This window comes from Cervus canadensis, chromosome 22 (genome assembly GCF_019320065.1).
Source record: "Cervus canadensis isolate Bull #8, Minnesota chromosome 22, ASM1932006v1, whole genome shotgun sequence".
Taxonomy (NCBI): Eukaryota; Metazoa; Chordata; class Mammalia; order Artiodactyla; family Cervidae; genus Cervus; species Cervus canadensis.
Genome location: NC_057407.1, coordinates 10,989,207 through 11,014,289, shown reverse-complemented (window position 1 = coordinate 11,014,289; position 25,083 = coordinate 10,989,207). Strand labels below are relative to the sequence as shown.

General features: G+C 37.5%; 1 protein-coding gene across 8 annotated transcripts in view; it reads right to left on the bottom strand.

Annotated features, from left to right (window-relative positions):
- Positions 1–25,083, bottom strand: part of DOCK3 (dedicator of cytokinesis 3) — a 288,068-nt gene that overhangs the window by 160,070 nt on the left and 102,915 nt on the right. For all 8 annotated transcript variants that reach the window (XR_006264627.1, XM_043443221.1, XM_043443227.1 and 5 more), the window contains exon 6: positions 14,099–14,247. Coding sequence is in view for 7 of the 8 variants with exons in the window: in XM_043443221.1 (XP_043299156.1) it covers positions 14,099–14,247 (149 nt within the window). In the remaining variant the exon portion in view is untranslated. The remainder of the gene's footprint in view (positions 1–14,098; positions 14,248–25,083) is intronic.

Below are 25,083 nucleotides of genomic sequence, written 5' to 3'. Positions count from 1 at the left end.
GCATGTGCATGTGTTCATGTATTCATTTTCTCTGAGCAGAGGGCCTATAACTCTCATCAGGTTTCAGAGCTGCTCTGTAATCACCCTACTCTAAAACAAGTGTTATGAATTACTGCACCCGGCAAAGTATTCCATAGATGATGGAAGGAGAAGTATATATATATTCCTCTTCACCTAGATTTTGAACTATGTTCAGAATATGCTAACAAATTCTCTAGGCTCTTTCTGTGCATAAAACTCCCAATGAGAAATAAACCTTTACTACATTACACTGAGATCTGAAACTCCTGTTTGAAATAAGCCATGTATACACCCAAAATGCAAAATTATTTTATTTATAATTTACACCTTATTTTATAGGAAAAGGTATTTATATTTTATATCAAGAGGCTCAGGAAATTGTAATACGAAATAAGACTGATAAAATAAAAATGGGAACTCAAACTTACATGAAGAAGCCATAAGTAAATACACTAATGATACAGACTAGTACGATTACTATGATCAAAAATTAAAATTTAGATGTATAGTTTTTGGCAGGCAAGAAAAAAGAAACCTATTTTCCTATTAAAGGATAAAAATCTCATTTTTCTGTTATCTATTACTATAATTTGTTTTATTCTACAATAGAGAAATGTGAGTGAAACAATTTTTTGGTACTAAATGCTAAAAAAAAAAAAAGTCTAGTTTTTCATGATGAGAAAATCAGTAATACACTGTTGGCCTTAACTACAATAGTTCATAGTTTAAAGGTAAAACCATGCCATCGCATATGATTCCTGAAGTTAATGCACTTAAATCTGTAAGAGATTTTATTTCCTGTCTTCATACATCAAAGAGGTACTCAATTCAGTCACTTCTTATTAATTATTCTTAATTTCTCTGAAATAATTTCAGGCCTCTGGCTTCTAATACTTATAGCATGTAAAGGCAGTAGTGTCATGGAGAGCAAGATACAGTTGAAGCCCATCCTTCCTATCTCTCTCATCTTAAAAAGCAACTTACAATTTAAAGGTAATGAAGTTATGATATCAAATATTCAGAATACTTTTACATGCATATGGAAAAACAGTGGAAAGATCACAAAAATGATAATAGTATTTGTATAAGAAAGTGAAATTAGACAATTTGTCAACCTAAAATATTTTACAAATTTTCTGTAGTCATGCTGTGAAAACTTCTTTAAATACAAAAATAAAGATTTCATACATATTCTTTAACCTCTGGTGGTCACAAAATACATGAGGTAGTCTCAATATTACAGTAATTTAACAAAAAGAAAGACTGTACAAATAATCCAATCAAAACAGATGTTTTCATTACAACAGCTTAAGAAAAAATCCACATGGATCGAAGTCAGTAAGGCTGTGATGTGCCCAGTGGTAGTGCACCACATGCAGGCTCCAGGAGCTTGTCTGGAGAATGGCATCTATGAAAACTCTACCTTAGCATTGTGAAAATCTTAGCTGGCTTGTCCAATCAATTATTCACCCATATATCCACCAACTCACACCAAAGACACTTGCTGAGGATCTATCATGCACCACCAATGGTGTTAAGATACTGGAAATAGAGTAGTTTTGAGCCAAGCAAATGTTCATATCCAACAGGTTAATTCTCCCCTAAGAGCAAAGTGCTTTCTCTCTCCTAGAAGTCGCTAGAACACAGTACCATTTAGTTTCCTGTTTCATTATCTTAGGAAGAAAATGATTAACAGGTGATCTAATTAGACTGAATGCTGATTTCCTTCTAAGATCTTCTTCAATGGAAGAAGAGCAGTTTCCAAAAGCTAAATTGAAGAACTGTCCTCAGTGGAAGAAGGCAGAGATGCTGCACAGTGAGAAACAACAAATGTTCACTAAAATTTCACCCTATAAAAGAGATTCCCGGCTATTTCTTCCTATAGTATATTCTAAAAATAGTGAACGGTTAAGTGCAGAGGATGGTCAACTTAGTCTCTTCTCACAGCAAAGGAAGGTAGTACATCAGAGTAGTTAGGAGCATTCACTCTGATACTGGATTGCCTAGTTTGTATCTTGACTCTCCCATAGGTGGGACTCTTCTTGATGCTTCTCTACTATCATAGACTAGTGTAAGGATTAATCCATGTAAAGCACTCACTACATTTCCAGGCACTGTGAACTGCTTCCAGTGTTATAATTATCATTATGTGTTACATCATTAGCTAAAATATGACTCAGAGTACAAAGACTGTGATTAAAGAGAATGTCAAAAAAGAGATTCCTAAACAGATGGACACAAGCAGAAGGCATACAACTACATATGTATATACATATAGATGTAGTTCAAAACTGGGAGAGGAGTACAACAAGTTTGTATATTGCCACCCTGCTTATTTAACCTATATGCAGAGTACATCATATGAAATGCCAGGCTGGATGAATCACAAGCTGGAATCAAGATTTCCAGGAGAAATAACTACCTCAGATATGCAGGTGATACCACTCTAATGGCAGAAAGTGAAGAGGAACTAAAGGGCCTCTGGATGAGGGTGAAAAAAGAGAGTGAAAAAGTTACCTTAAAACTCAACATTCAAAAAACTAAAATCATATCTGGCCCCATCACTTCATGGCAAATAGAAGGGGTAAAAAATGGAAGCAGTGACAGATTTTAGGTTCCTGGACTCCCAAATCACTGCAGACAGTGACTGCAGCCATGAAATTAAAAGATGTCTACTCCTTGGAAGAAAAGCTATGACAAACCTAGACAGCATATTAAAAAGCAGAGACATTAATTTGCTGAAAAAGGTCTGTATAGTCAAAGCTATGGTTTTTCCAGTAGTCATGTATGGATGTAACAGTTGGACTACAAAGAAGGCTGAGCATCAAAGAATTAATGCTTTCAAATTGTGGTGCTGGAGAAGACTCTTGAGAGTCCCTTGGACTGCAAGGAGATCAAACCAGTCAATCCTAAAGGAAATAAACCCTGAATACTCACTGGAAGGACTGATACTGAAGCTGAAGCTTCAATACTTTAGCCACCTGATGGAAAGGGCCATCTCATTGCAAAAGACCCTGATGCTGGCAAAGACTGAAGGCAAAAGGAGAAGGGGGCAACAGACGATAAGATAGTTAGACAGGATCACTGACTCAATGGACATAAATTTGAGCAAACTCTGGGAGACAGTGGAGGATAGAGGAGCCTGGTATGTTACAATCCATGGGGTCGAAAAAGTCGGACACAACTTAGTGACTGAACAACAACAACAATAAAATAGATGTAGTATAGAACTGCTTCCAAAATGGTCTTACTATTTGCTTAGGTGAATGTGTGTTTAGTAGCTCAGTGGTATCAGACTCTTTGTGACCCTTAGGACTTAGCCCACCAGGCTCCTCTGTCCATAGAATTTTCCAGGCAAGAATACTGAAGAGGGTCTCCAGTTCCTCCCCTAGAGGATCTTCTTGACCCAGGGATTGAACCTATGTCTCCTGCACTGTAGGTAAATTCTTTACCCTCTGAGCCATTGGGAAAGCTTAGGTGAACAGTCTTCATAGAAATATTTAGTCTTCTATCACCATTTGTTATTAATCACTATAATCACCATGTTATTAATCACAATAATCAACGGATTAATCATTCAATAATTTCAATAATTCAATAAATATTTCTTAGCACCTACTCTATGCTAGGCTCATGCGAAACCAAGGGACACAGCAGTGAATGAGACATATTTCTGCTCCTACATTCTTTTAGGTGTGCCTCTCAAAAGTTCTAAATCTAACAAATTCTTTGAATTTTACATGTCTTTTGAATGTTCCAAATTGTATTTTATTTTCAAAATGTAATTTTATTTATTTCTGTTTGGCTGTGTTGAGTTTTTGCTGCTCTCTAGCTGTGCTGTGGGGGCTTCTCATGGCAGTGGCTTCTCTCGCCGCAGAGCACAGGCTCTTGGCTGCATGGGCTTCAGCAGCTGTACAGCCCGTGGGCTCAGGACTTGTGACCCTCAGGCTCTACAGCATAGGCTCAACAGCTGAGGCACACGGGCTTAGTTGCTCCGCATCATGTGTGACCTTCCTGGATCAGGGATCGAACCCAAGTCTTCTACGTTAGCAGGTGGATTCTTAACCACTAGAACAGGGACACCCTCTATTCTATTTTCTACTGTATCTTCTTCCTTCTGGGTTTCCTCATCTGAACCACAGAACACAGAAAATAACCTGAAGTTAACTAATAATATATGATGGATGTTTTAAGGCATTTAGGACTTATTAGGTTGGTACAAACATGACTGCAGTTTTTGCACTGCTGAAATTTGCCATTGATATTGGAATATAATCTTAATAAATATGATTATGTTATTTTAATTATATCATTTAAAATACATTACATTAAAAAAATTTTAAAGCACATTTCTTACTCTATTTTTTTTTGCTAATGACTTATTACTTTGTTTATTTTATATTTATTTCAGACAATGGAAATGATGTTAGACAAAAAGCAAATTCGAGTAATTTTCTTATTTGAGTTCAAAATGGGTCATAAAACAGCAGACACAACTTGCAACATCAGCAATGCATCTGGCTCAGGAACTGCTAACAAACATACAGTGCAGTGGTGGTTCAAGAAGTTTTGCAAAGGAGATGAGAGCCTTGAAGATGAGGAGCACAGTGCCTGGCCATCGGAAGTTGGCAGTGACCAACTGAAAGCAATCATCAAAGCTGATCCTCTTAAAACTACATGAGAAGTTGCCAAAGAACTCAGCATCAACCATTCAACCATTCTACAGTCGTTTGGCATTTGAAGTGAAGTGAAAGTTGCTCAGTCATGTCCCACTCTTTGTGACCCCAAGGACTATACAGTCCATGGAATCCTCCAGGCCATAATACTGGAGTGCATAGCCTTTCCCTTCTCAAGGGGATCTTCCCAACCCAGGGATTGAACCTAGGTCTCCCACATTGCAGGCAGATTCTTTACCAGCTGAGCCACAAGGGAAGCCCAAGAATACTGGAGTGGGTAGCCTATCCCTTCTCCAGGGGATCTTCCCAACTCAGGAATCGAACTGGGGTCTTCTGCATTGCAGGTGGATTCTTTACCAACTGAGCTATCAGGGAAGCCTTGGCATTTAATGATAAAGCTTTTTTTTATTTTTAGTTAGCTCATGAGCAAGCTTTTTCATTTCTTCTCTTATTCTGTGTGGATCACAATAAACTGTAGAAAATTCTGAAAGAGATGGGGATACCAAACCACCTGACCTGCCTCTTGAGAAACCTGTATGCAGGCCAGGAAGCAACAGTTAGAACTGGACATGGAACAACAGACTGGTTCCAAATAGCAAAAGGAGTACATCAAGGCTGTATATTGTCACCCTGCTTATTTAACTTATATGCAGAGTACATCACGATAAATGCTGGGCTGGAGGAAGCACAAGCTGGAATCAAGACTGCCGGGAGAAATATCAATAACTTCAGATATGCAGATGATACCACCCTTATGGTAGAAAGTGAAGAGGAACTAAAGAACCTCTTGATGAAAGTGAAAGAGGAGAGTGAAAAAGTTGGCTTAAAGCTCAACATTCAGAAAACTAAGATCATGGCAGGCATCCAGTTCCATCACTTCATGGCAAATAGATAGATAAACAGTGGAAACAGTGGCTGACTATTTTTTGGGGCTCCAAATCACTGCAGATGGTGACTGCAGCCATGAAATTAAAAGATGTTTACTCTTTGGAAGGAAAGTTTATGACCAACCTAGATAGCATATTCAAAAGCAGAGACGTTACTTTATCAACAAAGGTCCATCTAGTCAAGGCTATGGTTTTTCCAGTAGTCACGTATGGATGTGAGAGTTGGACTATAAAGAAAGCTGAGTGCCGAAGAATTGATGCTTTTGAACTTTGGTGTTGGAGAAGACTCTTAAGAGTCCCTTGGACTGCAAGGAGATCCAACCAGTGCACCCTAAAGGAAATCAGTCCTGGGTGTTTATTGGAAGGACTGATGTTGAAGCTGCAACTCCAATACTTTGGCCACCTGATGCGAAGAGCTGACTCATTTGAAAAGACCCTGATGCTGGGAGGGATTGGGGGCAGGAGGAGAAGGGGACGACAGAGGATGAGATGGTTGGATGGCATCACCGACTCAATGGACATGGGTCTGGGTGGACTCCAGGAGTTGGTGATGGACAGGGAGGCCTGGCGTGCTGCGGATCATGGGGCCACAAAAAGTTGGAACACAACTGAGCGACTGAACTGAACTGAAATTCTCTTATTCTAGGCAACAAAAACAAACCATTTCTCGATCAGATTGTGACTTGTGACGAAAAGTGGATTTTATACAACAACCATTGATGACTAGCTCAGTTGCTAGACTGAGAAGAAGCTCCAAAGTACTTCCCAAAGCCAAACTTGCATCAAAAAAGGTCATGGTCACTGTTTGGTGGTCTGATCCACTACTGAGTAGTGGATCATGGTCATAGTCATGGTCACTGTTAGCTAGTCTGATCCATTACTGCTTTCTGAACACTGGGGAAACCATTATATCTGAGAAATATGCTCAGCAAATTGATGAAATGCATTCAAAATCGCAATGGCTACAGCCAGGCATTGGTTAACAGAAAGGGCCTAATTTTCTCCATGACAATGCCCGACCACATGTCATACAACCAATGCTTCAAAAGTTGAATCAAGTTTTGCTTCATCCGCCATATTCACCTGACATCTCACCAACTGACTACCACTTCCTTCAAGCATCTTGACAACTTTTTGCAGGGAAAATGCTTCCATAACCAGCATGATGCAGAAAATGCTTTCCAAGAGTTCATTGAATTCCAAAGCATGGATTTTTTACAGTACAGGAATAAGCAAACTTATTTCTCATTGGCAAAAACGTGTTGATTGTAATGATTCCTATTTTGATTAATAAAGATGTGTTTGAGCCTAGTTATAATGATTTAAAATTCATGGTCCAAAACTGTAATTACTTTTGCATAAACTCTATAGTTCTTCCCCAGAATCAGCTGAGAAAAGCTAGAGATACTAAGATTTTCTATGGGCAGTGACCTTTTCTAATATTTAAAAGGAGCACATATATATAACAAATGAAAGCATGGTATACTTATATTTACATAATAATAAAATGTAACATGTAACTAATAATAGCTATCTTTTACTGAACATTTACTTGGAATAGGCATTTTACATAGGATTTTATGTTTATCCCCTCTAGGAACTATGAGAAGTACACAGTATTAAACCCATCTTATAACTGAGTAAATCGAAGCCCAGGCTACTAAGGAGAGTACAGTTGAGCTTGTCTCAAGCTAGGTCTGTCTTACTCTGAACCCATGATATTTCCACTATACCTGTCACCTTTTCACTATTAATAATAACAATGAAGTTAAATACTAGTGGCTATCAGTGACTATAATCAATTTGGTCAAAATAGTTTGAAGAATAATTTTGTGTCAATACATCAGTCCAGAAAGAAAAAAAAAAAACATAGACTGATGAATGAGTAGCCAACAGGCATAAGGAAAACCTACCCTACTACTTAGGTATTTTCACGTAGTGCCTCTCAAGTGCAGGTACTGTGGTAAATGCAGGGTATGCTGATGAGCAAAACAGATGCACAAAGAATAAGTATGAGCGTGTGTGTGTGTGTGAGTATAAGGCAATTATTTGAACATGATAACTTGACAGAAGAGTTTTGACACATATATACTTTAAACACAGTTATCTCAGACTTAAGTATGACAAGCTACTGAATGATGATGGGCACAACATCTTATATTAGAACTCCAAGAAGGCATTGGAAGCTTCTACTAATTTCAGATGTCCTGAAGCTGGAAAATATCACTATGCCCTTAAAGAGAAAGTGAAAGTTGCTCAGTCATGTCCAATTTTTTGTGGCCCCATGGACTGCAGTCCATGGAATTCTCCAGGCCAGAATACTGGAGTGGGTAGCTATTCCCTTCTCAAGGGGATCTTCCCAACCCAGGGATTGAACCCAGGTCTCCCGCATTGCAGGCAGATTCTTTACCAGCTGAGCCACAAGAGAAGCCTCAAAATACTAGAGTGGGTAGCCTATTCCTTCTCCAGGGGATCTTCCCAACCCAAGAATCAAACCAGGGTCTCCTGCATTGCAGGCAGATTCTTTTCAACTGAACTATCAGGGAAGCCCAAAGAGAAACTACTAAACCATAAATCTATCTGAGTCCTAGCTAAGAATCTGCTCAGAGGAAACTTGCTGGGGGTGGGAGACGGGTTGGGGAGTAGCTGTATTTTTTGCATAGTACAACCCAAATCATTGCTTGAGTTGCTTCCTCCAAGAGCAATTCCTTTGGTGAAGAACATAAACTAAGTGAGAAGAAAGAGACATGGGTGGGTTGAGATCTTTGAAAACCTAAGAGAAGGTGCAAAAGAGAGGCAAGGGAGGGAAATATTAGGTTGGCCAAAAAGTTCATTTGGGTTTTTCTGTAAGAAACCCAGTAATATGATAGAGAGGAAGAGAAAGACAGAACAAAATAACTATAAAGTATACATTTATTGGTGATTTGTCTCAAATGATGACACTTCACAATAAAAAGATAAAAAAGATAACCAATTTTCTCATTTGATACTTGAAATCCACAGAAACATCATTCTAATTCAACAAAAGCTTATAAATGTTCACATTTTATTCAAGTTTGTACTTTCTACCTAAAAAAGAAATACAAAAATCCTATAAATTATTCTGAGAGTAAAATATTTCTTACTCTTAGAATAGGTATTTTTCTAAGGCAAAGATCAATTAGGCTGTGTCAGTAGTCCTGGGTTAATGTAACTTTAACTCAGCTATACTGTATTTATTGTGGTGATGATATTAGAGACTGAGAAGAAATTTTTCTCAATATCTTTATGGAAGGTGTCAAAGATATTAAATTAATATATTAAAATTATATTGCTAGATGAATTATTTTAAAATTCCCTTGGAGAAGATGTAATTAACTGACTTCTTCTTTGAAAAGAAGACTTGAGTAGAGATGATGGCTAGTTAATTTGAATACAGCCTTGTTTTAATGCCCTTCCTGTATTTTAGGACACAATATTATAAATGCTGATTGCTACCTAATACAATTTTAATAATTTTCATTTATAGAATGAGTGTGCACATAGGTGATGAGGCCAACAAGTATAAGCCATGTAAATTTAGTGTTGGAATCTTCAAATTTTCAGCCAAATAAATAATAATGCCTAATCTCAGGGAACAAAATTAAAATGGTTATTATGCAGATGTGGAGAGCTCTGCATTTAATTTAAACTCTGAATAAAATATTGAATATAGTACCAGTTTAGTTTTTATCCTGGGAAGTTCAAACTCATGTTAAAGCAGATACATATTATGGGCATACAGTATGGATAACAAAACAAAGATCAAATAACCCACAGACTAGAGATACTGACAATAATTTTCCTGGTTTTAAGACTCACACTTAAGAATAATCATGGTAAGGCCCTGCATAAGCTATATGGGCTTAGGTATCAGTTCTGGGTACAAACACCAGCTCTACCACTCACTACGCAACAAAGGAAAAGTGCTTCTGAGCCTTACTTTCCTCACAGGGTAAAATAGAGCTCTTGTCTTGGAAGAATATAATAGCATTTCATTATAACCATGCATACGAGTTAGACCAGGTACTTGCCACAGTGATACAGGTTGATGTACTCAAGAAACTATTAATAGCTGTTATTAAGAGCTTCTGAAATAGATTCTGAAAAGGCAGAGCTATAAGGTCTAAGAGTCTAAATAAAAAGGCACAAAGTTTAAAATTATATATGATTAATACTTCATTACATCAATTACAATGTAAAAATACATTCAGAAAATATTGATTGTGCACTCACAACATGCCAACATATGCTATGCTTCAATATTTTATGGTATTTGTTAAGTGTTAGTGGAACAAGAAGTGTAGAGCTATGAGGGCATAAAAGGTGAACAACGGATATGGTTATCGGTGCTCAGCTGTTGCATGGAGCAGTCTCCTTTAGCTAACCTAATGGTATGGAATGACTTCATTTTGCAGTACACCATCTCTTCTTTCAAATTAAGAAGGATATTTTAGTTCAAGTGAGAACCGGAGAGAATAGTCCCATCAGTTTGTCTTAATAGTAGACCTACAAAGTTCTCATTTAAGTTTTTTTAAGTGACTGTATTTTCCACCGCGGGTAGAGGGGAAAATAGAGTGAAGAACTAGGGAAAGAAAGAAGTGGAAGGGGAGGGACAAAGGAGGGAAGAAGATACAGAAACACCTAGAGAAGAGGATCACAGAAAAAAAGAGGGAGAAGGTTAAAAAGTGTGGGGGGGGGATGGAACTTTGTTCCTGGTTTTTGTTTATTAAAATAAACATATAAACATTCCCCCTAAACACACACACACACACACACACACACACAGACACACACACACACACACACACAAGCAAGTTCCTACTTTGCTGAGAAAAAGTTATTAATGAAGGTGGAACAGCTCTGTACTTCGCTGATAGATACTTCAGTGTTCTCTTTTTCAAATATAATTTGAACTTGTTTCCAAGCTATCATCTTTAAGTTTTAAGATCTGACTGCAAAATATAATCGGTTTGTTTTGTAACTTTCATCATAAAGAGGTATTGATATTTCTAAAATATTTCTCTTGTTCATTTATTGATATGTACAGTGCAGTGAAACTGCAACATAGGATTTATATAACTGTTATTACCATCAGTTCAACTTGTTTGGCACATAGGGATGATGTTTTTGCAAATTACTACTATTATTGATTGTTTAAAATAAATACAATGAAACCATTTTATATATATTCTACTGTCTTGAGCAGAGGAGACAGATCACCAGCTATGCACATTACATTTGCTAAGATTTTTATTGCTCAAAGTTAGATTTAGAGAATACTGTCTGATTTATGGTACATCTGAATCCATGTTATATCACACAAGGAATCTATGATGTGTGCCAAGCAATCCTATTAACAGTCAAGAGAGGCTCTAATTTAATGAAACAAATAAGGACAGGATATTGTCACTTCAAAAGGTCACAAATAACTAAAATTATTATTGTTATCTCTAGGAAATAAAAGAAAAAGCGAGGAAATGGTTGAGGAAAGAGTAAACAGATTCAGTCTAGGTAATCCAACATCCAGATGTATTTCCAGGAAAAGAACGAAGGCAATAAAGAGGAAATTCTGAAAAAATGATAGAAGAGAATTTCCCAGAGCCAAAGACCAGGTGACTTAGGACTGGAAAAGCCCATCAAACACCTAGTATAATAAATGGGAGAAGAAAAACCAAAACCCACAGCAGGGCACATTAAGCCAATTATAAGAGACCAATTATATGACTCCATTTATATTAAATGTCCAGAATAGGCAAATCTTTAGAGACAGATGAGCGAGATGATAACTAAAAAGCACAGCTATTTTAGGGGTGATAAAATTGATTTTGGTGACGGTTGTATTAAGTCTGTGAATATACTAAAAATCATTAAACTGTCTGATTTAAATTGGTGAGCTGTACTCAGCCATAAAAAAGAACCCATTTGACTCAGTTCTAATGAGGTGGATGAACCTAGAGCCTATTATACGAGTGAAGCAAGTCAGAAAGAGAAAAACAAATATCATATATTAATGCATACATATGGAATCTGGAAAGATGGTACTGAGGAACCTATCTACAGGGCAGCAACAGAGACACAGACATAGAGAACAGACTTGTGGACACGGGTGGAGATGGGGGGGAGAGGGTGGGACGAATTGAGAGAGTAACATTGAAACATGTACATTACCATATGTAAAATTAGACAGTCAGTGGAAATTTGCTATATGATGCAGGGAGCTCAAATCTGGTGCTCTGTGACAACCTAGAAGAGTAGGATGGGGCAGGGGGTGGGAGGGAGGTTGAAGAAGGAGGAGACATATACATACCTATGGCTAACTCATGTTGATGTATGGCAGAAACCAACATAATATTGTAAAGCAATTATCCTTCAATTAAAAATAAATAAAATTAAAAAATAAAAAATTGGGGATCTGTATGGTATGTGAATAAAACTGCTAATGTTAATGTGTGCTAGTTGCTCAGCCATGTGCGACATTTTGTGACCCCATGAACTGTAGCCCACCAGGCTCCTCTGTCCACGGAATTCTCTAGACAAGAATACTGGAGCAGGTGGCCATTCCCTTCTCCAGGGGATCTTCCTGACCCAGGGATTGAACCCAGGTATCCTGCATTGCAAGCAGATTCTTTACCATCTGAGTCACCAGGGAAGTCACCAGGGAAGCTAATGTTAATAAACTTGTTTAAAAAAAGATATTTCAGTATTCTGGGAATGAAGGAAAAAATTTTATCTTCCTGTTCTCTTCCTGAATTCTTTTTTGAAGTCCTACTCTCTCTTCCTTTTTCATAGCATTTTATAATACATAATGAATCTTCTTGATTCTCTTTTAGGATACCCAGGAATTTTTGATGTTCTTTGCTAATCTCAAGCTCTCTCTGGGGCCAGATATTTTATTCATCTCCCTTTTTTCCCTGTGAAAGTATTTCTTCAAATATACCTGGTAATACTCGATTGTCCATTCAAATTTAAAAGGCACTGCTGCTGTTGCTAAGTCACTTCAGTCATGTCTGACTCTGTGCGACCCCATAGATAGAAGCCCACAAGGCTCCCCCGTCCCTGGGATTCTCCAGGCAAGAACAATGGAGTGGTTTGCCATTTCCTTCTCCAATGCATGAAAGTGAAAAGTGAAAGTGAAGACGCTCAGTTGTGTCCAACTCTTAGCGACCCCATGGACTGCAGCCTGCCAGGCTCCTCCATCCATGGGATTTTCCAGGCAAGAGTACTGGAGTGGGGTGCCATTGCCTTCTCTGAAAAGGCACAAGAGACATGCAGAAATTTTATACATGGGTGAATGGCTGCAAGTTTCTCTTACTGGTAGGTGGAAGGGATCTGGTCATTATACTTTGAAACCCTTAAATGCCTCACAATGGAAGGCTTTCCAATAAAGTGCCAGTTCAAACTTTTGTTGCCCAGTTTCCCACTAGGCAGTTGGTCTTAGTTCATCTAAAGGGGAAACAGCTGGCTGCCAGGCTTTCCACTCATGGTGGTGAACTATTACTTTACATACTTTTAAGCCCCTCCTTTTTTAAGCTCCAGCACACACTCCCTTTCTTTCATGATTCTAGCAGCTGCAAGGTAGACCAGCTCCTTCATTAGCTAAGGGTTCCTCCATATTATAGGCTTCTTCTGTCACTAATTCTCCATCTATTTTTTAGCTTCTAGAAATGGGCTCATATTTCCCATTTATTGCTGGGCTTCTCCCATTCTTTTTATTTTTTTTTTTTATCATTTCAATCATGTCTTGAGGAGAGGAGCTAAACATTTGTTCTAAAATATACTTTTAGGCATATGTATATCTTAAATAGGAAGCAATCTAGTCACTTCAAAGTTCAATGGGCCCGATTTTAAGAGAATATGACAAAAGCATTTGAGAATTATATCAATTATTAAATCTGGAGGAAATAAAACCTGAGTACTATCTACTCTAGCTTCCCATGTCAAAGTCTTATAATTTTACTTGTTTGGCAATAGCAAATAAGCATACCCACTGCATAAATACAGGACTATTTCTGAATGATAATTAGTTAAGAATATTCTGAAGTACAGATGTAGCCAGCTCCCATTTGTAGTATATGCTTACTCAGAATTCATTATATGACTATAAGATGTAAAGGACACTAAATTCACAAGAAATTAAAAGGTACTAAAGGATGAAACAAAAGAGTATTCTGATTACTGAGGTCTACAACCAAGGAATCTGAGCTGGAAGAAACCCCAGAGGCTAATGCAGTCCAATTATTTAATTTTCTGGAAATGAAAATAGAGGCTGAAAATAGAGACTGACAGAGTTTCAGTGAGTAGAACCAACCAGTGAATATCCTTTGCTATAAAGTAAAAGAAACAACTACTCATTGTGAATATGATCAAAGCTTAGTGGCGAATACAGTCATGTCTTTTCATTGCTAAAGATGAGCTTTGATCAGGCACAAACTCCATAAGGACTGAGTTATCACAAATGAAACTGAGAGATGCCCGAATGATATTCATACTTACTCATTGCCCCAGTCCAGGCGCACGGTGATGTGCCGCTTAACCTCCCGCACCTGATCCTGAGTCAGGTGACCAGACAGGAGCTGCCTTCGAAGGTCAATAAGTTCATTCATCACATGGCGCAGCTTGTAGAAAAGATCTACTTTATGTTTCTGAAAGGGCATTTTTGGTGTTGGGTGAAATAAAAAAGGGATATGGAAAGGGAATGAAAAAAAAGAGAAACAGTTAAACTATGAAAAGTGCTCAATTCTCTGAACCTCTAAAAAATAAAAGGCAATGTAGAGAAAAGCTTATTTAAGAATCTTAAAACATCCTTAGTTCCTACTGTCTAAAAATCTCTATAAAGTGATATCTAACAACATAATTGACCTGGCTCATGTAAAATGCCATTTGTTTACTCTATCCTGGACTATTGATTTTCCAGTAAGTTACTAAACTCAGTAACAACAAAAAGAAACACAGAAGCCTAGAGAGGTTTTCACTGACAGAAGCTACTTTGTGTGTTACAACGAAGATTTCAACCATCCAGCAACATCTCTGGTTTCTCCAGAAGGATACTCAAGTTGCCGGAGGGAGGAAGAGAATCACTTGCCCTATTTTGAAGGAACTGCTTCAACATAAAGTTACAGTCTCTGGAGTGAGATTCATTCCAGGTTTCCAGGCCTCATTTAGTTTTAATTAGCTTTTGAAAACAGTATGCATCCCCAGTGTCGCAGATTTCTACTCTTTTCAGTTCAATAAAAAGTCTCACCTTTATAAGAGTTAAGTGGAAACATCTTAGTGAACTTAATTATGGACATCACAGTGCCTTTAACCTTACAAGTAAAAACTGTAAATGCTATGACAGTACACAGATGCTTATCAAAAAGATTAATTTAAGAACACAGTTTAAAAACTCAAGTTCTATTTGCTCAGAAGTAAAATCTTGATTTTGGAATTTTTGATTCCTGTTTCTATTATAGAAAAGCACAATTTTATATGATAATTAAAATTCCTCAAATGTAACTAGTCCAAAAGAACGCTTTTAAGGACAGATCAATCTTTACCATAGTGTAAGTAAAGTCTCTATCTGGGATTTCCCCTGAAGAGACACTTGCCAAAATAAGGTGGATTCAAAATAAGCTGGCTATAAATAATTTATAATTAAAATTATAAAAAGTAAATTACATGTGGGAGGGGGGATCGGGATGGTGGGAGGGGGGATCGGGATGGGGAATACGTGTAAATCTATGGCTGATTCATATCAATGTATGACAAAACCCACTGAAATGTTGTGAAGTAATTAGCCTCCAACTAATAAAAAAAGAAAAAAATAAATAAAATAAAATAAAATAAGGAGCAGTAAAAAAAAAATTATAAAAAGTAAATTACAAATTAGTAGAATCAGCTAATGTTTTTAAGTAGCCCTGATCTTATGATTACAATGTTTGGAACAACATGCTACTCAGAACTCATCTAATGGAGCATTAGATTTATAACAGTCCATTTTAAAGAGAAATTATTTTTAACTATTAATAGAAGACCTTAGTAATCACCCACTCTAACTACATCAAGCTGTTCTTTCTTTACTCAATGAACATATGAAGAAAAGTTAAGCACCCTGATGGTACACAATGCTGGCAGATGGACAGGACCCAAATTTTCGCCCGCTCAAAAACAACACAGCCTAAGCAAACTGCATCTGCAAAACTGAGAGCTTGAAGCAACAGTGGCAATGTGCTGTTTTCTTCCAGCACACGCATTTCTTTTTGACAAATCAGGGCCACCTGTCTAAATCTAAAATAAATTAGGATTAATACTTTTCCATCAAGCCACATGCAACAACCCACTATACAGACATACAAGCATTTATTCATTCACTCAGTTAACAAACACTTACGGGGCGCCTGCTGAGTGCTATCACTGTTGTGATCCTAAGCCCCTACTCTCATGGTGCTTTCATCCTAGAGGGCAGACACAGACCACATAGGCAAATACATAATGGTGGTGAGGTATACATAATATCTCATTTACAAATACATAATTCTAAGAAGAAAAATTAAAGCAGAACAGGAACAATGGGTGACCAAGGGTGGGTTGGCTGGGGAACAGGAGAAGGTACTGCTTCAGGTGGAATAGTTAGGGAAAGGCTTCTCTGAGAGCTAAACTTTAAGTAGAAACCTGAATGAAATATGGTGACAGCACTTAGGAAAACTGGAAAAAAACATTTTACAGACATGAGAAACAGCAAGAGCAAATGCCTCAATGTGGAAGGAGACTTGGCATATTCACAGAGAATAAACAGATCAGTGCACCTGAAGCAAAGTGAACATGGGGGAAAGGGGTGATCATGCAGTGAGAGGCAACATGGGACCAGATTAGGCTGGGTCTTTGTTAATTATGTTAAGGGCTTTGGCTTTTATTCCTAGCAATACTGGAAGCCTCTGGAGATCTGGAGCAGAAAAGTAATGCAATATGACATAAGTCCTGAAAGCATTACTCTGAGTGCTCTGTGCAAAGAGACAGTGGGGGTTCCAGATAGGAAACTATTTATTGCAACAATCTACAACATGATGGCTGACAGGACAAAGGTAAGAATGGTAAAGGAAACATTTCAGAGTTTGGAACTTCGATGTGTTTTGCAGTTAGGGCTGTCAATATCTGCTGATAGATTGGATGTGAGATATGGAGTCAAGGATCATTCTTTTTGCCTAGACCGAGAAGCAGGCCTGGAAGAGGCAAACAAGGTTCAATTTGGACATGCTAAGTTTGACACTGAGTTTCAACACTTAGAGGTCAGAAAAGTGAGGAGAATCTAGCAAAGGAAACTAAGAAGCAAGCAGTGAGGTGAGAGGAAAAGCAAGAGAGTATAGAAAACAGGAGTTTAAAGACTTCCTTAAATGCACTGAGAGGTTACATAAAATACAGACTGAGAACTGGTCACTGTTCTTGGCACTGTGGTGGCCACAACTGGCCACTGATGGAATGGCTAGAGTGATCTCAAGATTAATGGGAAAGGAGGGAATAGAGACAGAGCACAGACAACACTTCTGTAGAACTCTCACTAACTGGAAGCAGAGAAATGGGGTAGCAAAACAGGGTTGTGCTATTAGGAAAGAGTTATTTGCTCAGTCGTGTCCAACTCTTTGCAACCCCGTGGACTGTAACCCACCAGGCTCCTCTGTCCATGGAATTTTCCAGGCAAGAATATTGGAGTGGGTTGCCATTTCCTCCTTCAGGGGATCTTCCCAACCCAAAGATCGAACCCAGGTCTCTCGCACTGCAGGCAAACTCTTTACCATCTGAGCCACCAGGCAGGATTTTTAAAAACAAAACACAATTTTAGGCTATTTGTATGCTGAAGGGAATAATCTGGTAGAGGAGAAAATTTGATGATGCAGGTGTTAAATCCTTGAGTTGTCAAGAAGAGATGGGTCCCAGGTTAAAAGGTGAGATTTTGCTTAAGCAGGATATTCCATTGTCACAGAAAAGAAAGGCACCAGTAGTCAGGAGATTTGGTGACAGAACTAAACTTTCCCTTTGGATGTTTTATTCTCAAGGAAATAAAAAGCAAGGTCACCAGCTGAGAGTGAGTAGAGTGGGAGGGGGTGTTAGAGGTTTGAGAACAGAAGAAAAGATATTAAAAAAAAAGTTTCATAGGGAGTGGTAACAAATTGTCAGGGGAAAGATAGTTCAACTGTTAGATGGTTTTGACTTTGTAGCCACTAATTAAAAGTGCAGTTTTGTGTTTATTTTAAATCACATATAATCAAGTATATTGATACTGAAATATCACATATATACATATGTATATACATGTGTATGCATATATACATGCACACACATAATATATACTCACATACACATACATACAATAACTATATAACAAACATGCACACACACATGCATATAATATCAATGCAAGAATATACTAATACATTCTTTTAAGGCATTACATGGTTATTTATTTTTTTAAATCAAGAGTTTCTAACAGATTGTATTTTCCAAAGATGACAACAGTATCTCCCATCCCAAGCACTCTTCTGCAAAAATATGAATCTGACACTCCCCTAGAATAAACTGGAGCCCATTTCTTTCTTTCCTTTTCCTTTTTTGGCTGTGCCTTGCAGCTAGGAGGATCTTCATTCCCTGGTCAGGGACTGAACCTGAGCCACTGACTGAAAGCATGGAGTCCTAACCATTGCACCGCCAGAGAAGCCCCTGGAACCTCTTTCTTTACAGCCTTAAATCTGGGCAGGCCCTAAGACTGCTCTGACCAATCCAGTGGTGAGCTGGGACAGCAGTGAGTAAGCTAGTTCTAGACACAGCCCTTAACTAGTCTGGCAGCTTATGTTTCCTGTCTCTTGGAATACATGTTCTTGGGAGGTTGCCTCTCAGGATCCAGTTGCCATGCCGTGAAATGCCCAAGCTATGTGAAGAGGCCACAACGAGACACTCCACTAAGCCATCTCAGCTGTGGGGGTGAGCCATGTCAGATGCCACGCCTAGCCGAGTTACACCTTCAGAAGAGTACAGTTTCCACCAACATGTGACTGCAACAGAATGATAAACCCTACATGAAATTGCCCAGCTGATCTCACTATATCCAGAGAAGAATGAAATATAGTAAATCACTGTTTTAACCACTAAGCTTTGGAGTAGTTTGTTATGTAGATAAACCAGCACAATTGTACAGTATTTTTTTCCCATAGAAAAATCAGTTACTGTTTCTAATTATATAAAGCTGGGAATACTAATCTGCAATAAGAAAGAAACAGATCATACAATCAGAAAGCAGCCCTATTATTATAATCAATGTGGTGCTAACTTCTTTTTCCAGGCCAACCTAATGGCCTCTTTGACCAGAGGTCCTAGCACTAGAGGCTCCACCAGCATTGCTCAGACACCAAACAGTACCTAGCAGAAGAGAACACACACATTCAACGTGAATAATCTGGGAGACTGACTCCAGAGCACATAATTTACCTGCGAGCACTTGATGCCACAGGACAGCTAAACATCCCACTCAGGCTGAGAAATTCTTTTCTACTGAGAAACCTGCTCCTCAGTAGACCAAACAAACAGTATATAAGGGATATACCATAGATACTGTGAGTTTGGCTCCAGATCACCACAATAAAGTGAATATGAACATAAAGAGAGTCACACAGATTTTTTGGTTTCCCAAAGCACATAAAAGTTAGGTTTACACTAAACTGTAGTCTATTAAATGTGCAATAGCAAAAATGTCTAAAGAAACAATGTATATATCTCAATTTAAAATATCTTATTGTTAAAAAATGATAACCATCATCTGAGCCTTTTGTGAGGAGGAGAAGGAGTATGATAACGAAGATTACTGATCACAGATCACCATAACAAATATTACAATGAAAAAGTTTGAAATATTAAAAGAATTACCAAAATGAGGCACAGAGACATGAAGTGAGCAAATGCTGTGGGGAAAATGGCACCAACAGACTTGCTCTGTACAAGGTTGCCACAGACTTCAATTTGCAAAAAGAAAAAAAAAAAAAAGAAAACCAAAACACTGTATCCGTGAAGCACAACAAAGCAAAGCACAATTAAACCAGGTATGCCTGTAATCAGACTGGCAATAAAATTTAGCTTTCCTGCACAATCATCCCTAGTTACTATCATTGCTAAAACAAAAGAAAAAAAAATTGTTTTAAGGAGAAGAAAAAGAAATCTTAGGAACATGCTTACCCTCTGCAAAAGCTCTAATATTAGTCAAGAACGGTCACATAATGTTTGGAAAGTACACTGAAGAGCCAGCAAAAACCATACATTTAGAATAATTTAACTACTTTGCAAGCACAAGCAGGTAGAATTTACCTTATCATTGTGAAAGAATTCTTGGAGCTCTGCAGAAATACTCCTGATTTTAAAATTATTTTTATTAAACTGCTAGTAACTCAGTGTTGAAAGAAAAATTGTGCTGCAATAATGTCTCTAAGTCAGTAAATGAGCAAAGCTGCAGAGTATCCATCATAAACCAAGCTAACCTTATTTTAAAACTATATATGCACAGATTAACATTCATTAATAGGACTATAAAAGTCTAACTTAAAAATTACATCAAAAGTACTGCTCTTGTCAAGAGAACAAAGGGGCTGCCATAAGTGCTAAAAACTATAGGTCAAAATCAATTTAATAGAAACTAAACACTGCACCTAAAGTTTAAGTGGTTAAGGGAAGATTCCCAGACCTCTCTCCATTTCATCTCTCACTTTCAAACATTCTTTTATTTATATATATGTAGGTGGCTTTATTTACTCCTTTTATTTCTGTCAAAATTTTGATGCATCATTCTTAAATATTAATGGAAAAAACAATATATTAATATAACAAAGAAAGCATTCCAGGAATAAAAGAACATTTCAAAGAAACAATAATCAACATTCTAGAAAGCATAATGATTACAGTATATCCTTGAAAAAAGAACAGGAGATAACAAAATAGGAGAAAAAGATCTAGAGTCCCAAAAGCTTGCAGCAGGTAGAAAGAGGATAGCTGCAATTTAAAACAAAATTCAGTAATAATGACAGACTAAAACTTTGAGGAATTCTGCCAGAGAGTAATACAAAGAACATAATACAATGGATAAATGAGAAAATATAAGAAAACTAGTGAATCATTCCAGGAAGTCCAATTCTAATAAAAGAATTTCTAGGAAGAAAAAATTATAAAAACAGACAGAAAGAAACTGCCAAAGAAGTAAAATAATAATTATTGTACAATATTGTATTGTACAGTACAATACTCCAGAACTGAAGTAAACTAGTTTCTAGAATGAGAGCTCACTGCATAGCTGGCATAATCAATGGAAAAAATACAACCGAGACATCTCACTGAAAACTGCAGACCACTGGGGACAAAGAGATGATCCTAAAATCTTTCATGGAAAACAATTTGTCAATAAAAGACTCAGAAACTAGAAAGACACAGGACTTCTCAGTAACCAGATTGGAAGCTAGAAAATAATAAAGTAATACTTTAAAACTTCTGCTCATTATTTGTAATCCAGAATTTTATATCAAGCCAAACCATCAATCAAAGTAAGGGTGGTCTAAGGACATTTCAAGTACGCAAAATCTCAAAAAATATTCTCCTACACACCTTTCTCAGGAAGTTATGGAGAAAGTAATTTATCAAATGAGGAAGTAAACCAGGAATCAAAGTGACATTGGTTTAATGCAGGAGACAAAGGAACATAGGAGAAGGGCAAAGAAATCCTCAGGCCAGATTAACACAGGAGGTTGGAGGGCTCCATACAGGTTGTCACTGGGGAAAAAAACTAAAAAAAACATCCTGAAGTATCTGAACATATTCAAAGGAGATCTTCATTTCTGCCAGAAGACTAGGAGGAAAACACATGAAATAAAACAAACAGCAACAATTATTAATATTAAAAAAAAAAAAAAACAATTTACACAAGAAAGGAAATGTAACTTTAATTCTCTGTATGGCTCAAAGGTGAAAGTAGTTACACAGACATAGTAACAGCTACATACTGACTTAACCAAAAAAAAAAAAAGATATAACTATTTTGGAAGTGCTGGAGGATGGAAAGACTATATGTGTATGGAGAAAAACATTCAAAGATTAATTCTTATCTTCTATAATAAGAAATCATTAAATAACAGCTAAATAGAAAAATCAAAATATATGTTAAAGAATATTTAGAAATATGAAATAAAAGAAAAAACAGCTAAAAGAACTTAAAAACTTAAGTATGGAATGGCAATCAGGAATGAGAAGAGATAAGGCCAAACACTACTATTTTTCACTAAAGGCCTAGTTATTTTTAATACATTATTTAAAAATTCACATAAACATATTTGATTATCTTAAAAAATGAAATTAAATAACCCTTACCATAAACAGCCTCCCCTACCCCAAGTGTGTTTCTCTGGGTCACAAAGTTAAACAGAGCCTCAATTCAGCTTTCACTGCTGTTTGTTACTTTAAATATTAACAAATGAAAGCAGCCAAACCTGCCCAAGTGCAGTGATTCCCCGCCAGAATCAACACAAAAGCTAGATCATTTATACGTCTCATTCCCAGAGTGAGTGAAAAATGAAACACATTCCACAGCAGAAAAACACCCTGGAGAAAGCTTTGTCTCTTGACTACAGCATAGCATCTGTCCGTTCACGGCTTCCACATCTGGTGACAGTATATACAGGGCAGAAATGATAGCAGCTACCCTGCCAAACAAGCCCCTTCAGACTATGAGTCAACTAGCTTCAGCAAAGAATGGAAAAGGCAGAAGGCACACATTTACATCCAAGATATCCAGAGATGCTGCATGAACAGTACTTTCAGGCAAGGCCAAAATTCCAAAGGCATTAAGTGATTCTGCTGTGCCAAATTCTACTCCTGTCTGCTCCAGTCTTACCTGACTGACCTGTCTGAGTCTCTCTTACCTACTGAAACCAACAAAACAGATGGGAACTTCAAACAAAAAGACAAATTACTTCACCCCACCACTCTGTTCTTACAATTTATGTTTATCACCATTAACAACACTCAATCTGTGAAATTTACCCAGACCATTTCCTGCCTTCCTATGACTGACCCTTGCTCTGGGGTCTCATAATTCTTTGAAGTAAAGACAATACAGCATAGTGGATAAGTGCTCTAGAGTCAGAATTTAGACTTAAGTTTTCTGTCCTAACTCTGTGAACTGCTATGCCTTGGGCAAATTTACTAATCTCTCTGTGAGTGTGGTTGCCTCACCCAATAACAACAACAACAAAAAGAGCATCTATCTAGGATTATTATAGGAGTTAGCTGTGCCTGGAACCTAGTAAGTTCTCTTAATTACAGCTTTTACCATAATATATTCTTTGCCCTCCCTCCAATAGACATTGTTCTACAAACCTGGCTACCAAACATCACCAAGTCATCTACATGGGCTTCCAAACTATGATCACAGCACCCCTGCCAGTGTACTACATCCGGCCTTAACCCCTGGATCTTACTATATGCACATGCCTAATAACAATTCTTTTCCATCTTCTACTAGTAAACATGGTCTTGATTTGCACCCTGTTGTTCTTTCGTGTTTTACCTACCTATGTATGTTATCCCTTAAAAGGTATCCTCACTTTTTGCCAGCGGGAATTGGCTGCATGAGGCAGGGTGCTCAGACCTGGTGCTCCGTGACAGCCTACAGGGGCGGGAAGGGGTGGGAGGTGTGAGGGAGGTTCAAGAGGGAGGGGACACATGCATACCTACGGCAGGTTCATGCTGATGTAGCAGATGGCAGAAACCAACACAATATTGTAAAGCAGTTATCCTCCAATTAAAAATAAAAGTTAAAACATATCCTCACCAACATTCATGTTCTTTTTGATGACAGTCACTCTGAGAGCTGTGAGGTGTATCTCACTGTGGTTTTGATTTGCATTTCTCAAATAATTAGTGATGTTGAGCATCTTTTCATGTGAGTATATATCTTCTCTGCAAGAATGTCTGTTCAGGTCTTCTGATCGTTTTTTAATTGGGTTGCTTGCTTTTATGTTATTGTGTTATGTAAGCTGTTTATTTATTTTGCATAGTAACCACCACAACCAGTCAGAAAGGCTAATCATCAAAAAGTCTACAAATGATAAATGCTGAAGACAAAGTATGAAGAAGAGAGAACCCTAGTACACTGGTGGGAATGTAACAGTTCATATAGTGCAGTCACTATGGAAAATGGTGTACCTCAAAAAACTAAAAATAAAACTACCACATAACCAAGAAATTCCACTCCTGGATATATATTCAAAGAGAATTCAAGAAAGATACATGCATCCCAATGTTCACAGCAGCATAATTTTCAATACCCAGGATATGGAAGCAACCTAAGTGTCCACTAACAGATGAAGGTTGCCGTTTCTGACAACATGGATGGATATGGAGTGTATTATGCTTCATGATATAAGTTAGAGAAAAACAAACACGGTATGATATCACTTACATGTGGAATCAAAAAATAAACAAATGAATATATCAAAACAATAACAGAATCACAAATACAGAGGAGAAATGAATGATAAATACTATGTAGGGAGAAGTAGGAGGGGCAAGATAAGGGTAGGGAATTAAGGGGTACAAACTCCTATTTACCAAATAAGTAAGCTACAAGGATATATTGCACAACATGAGGAATATAGCCAATTATTCTTAAAGCATTTAAAAAATTTATTTATTTATTTCTGAGTTCATTTTTGGCTGGGTCTTCATTGCTGAGCAGGCTTTTCTCTCGGTGTGGGGAGCAGTGGCTGCTGTCCAGTGTGGTACACGGGCTTCTCACTGCGGTGGCTTCTCTTGTTGTAGAGCATGGGCTCTAGGCACGAAGGCTCAGTAGTTGTGGTGTACCAGCTTAGCTGCTCCGAGGCATGAGGGATCTTCATGGATCGGGGATCAAACCCGAGTCTCTTGCGTTGGCAGTGGGTTTCTTTACTACCAAGCCACCAGGGAAGCCCTAGCCAATATTTTATAATAACTTTAAATGGAATACAATCTATAAAAATACTGAGCCACTGTGTTGTTCACTTGAAACTAATATAATAAATCAACTATACTTCATCAAAAAAGGAAGATATAAAAAGTATAAGGAACTTCTATAAATCAACAAGAAAAATATCCCAAGTGAAAAAGATAAATGATATGAATAATAATTAACAAAAAGGGAAATCCTAAAAAGAAATACACTAAGCAATGGTCATCAATGCTGCTAGTTTAAACAAATCAGCAAAGGAAAATGAAATAAGATGCCACTTTTATATCTAACAGAATTATTAAAAAATCATTAAAGTACAGCCCAGTCAGCAATTTGGGAGAGTAATCTAATAAAATTAAACAGGTGTATACTCTGCAATGTAGCAACCCCACTCCCCGAGATATCCCAGAGAAACCCTCACACAGGTCCCTGAGAGAATTAATAGATGTTTATTTATCACAGTACTGTTTCTAACAGCAGGAAGTTGGAGGCA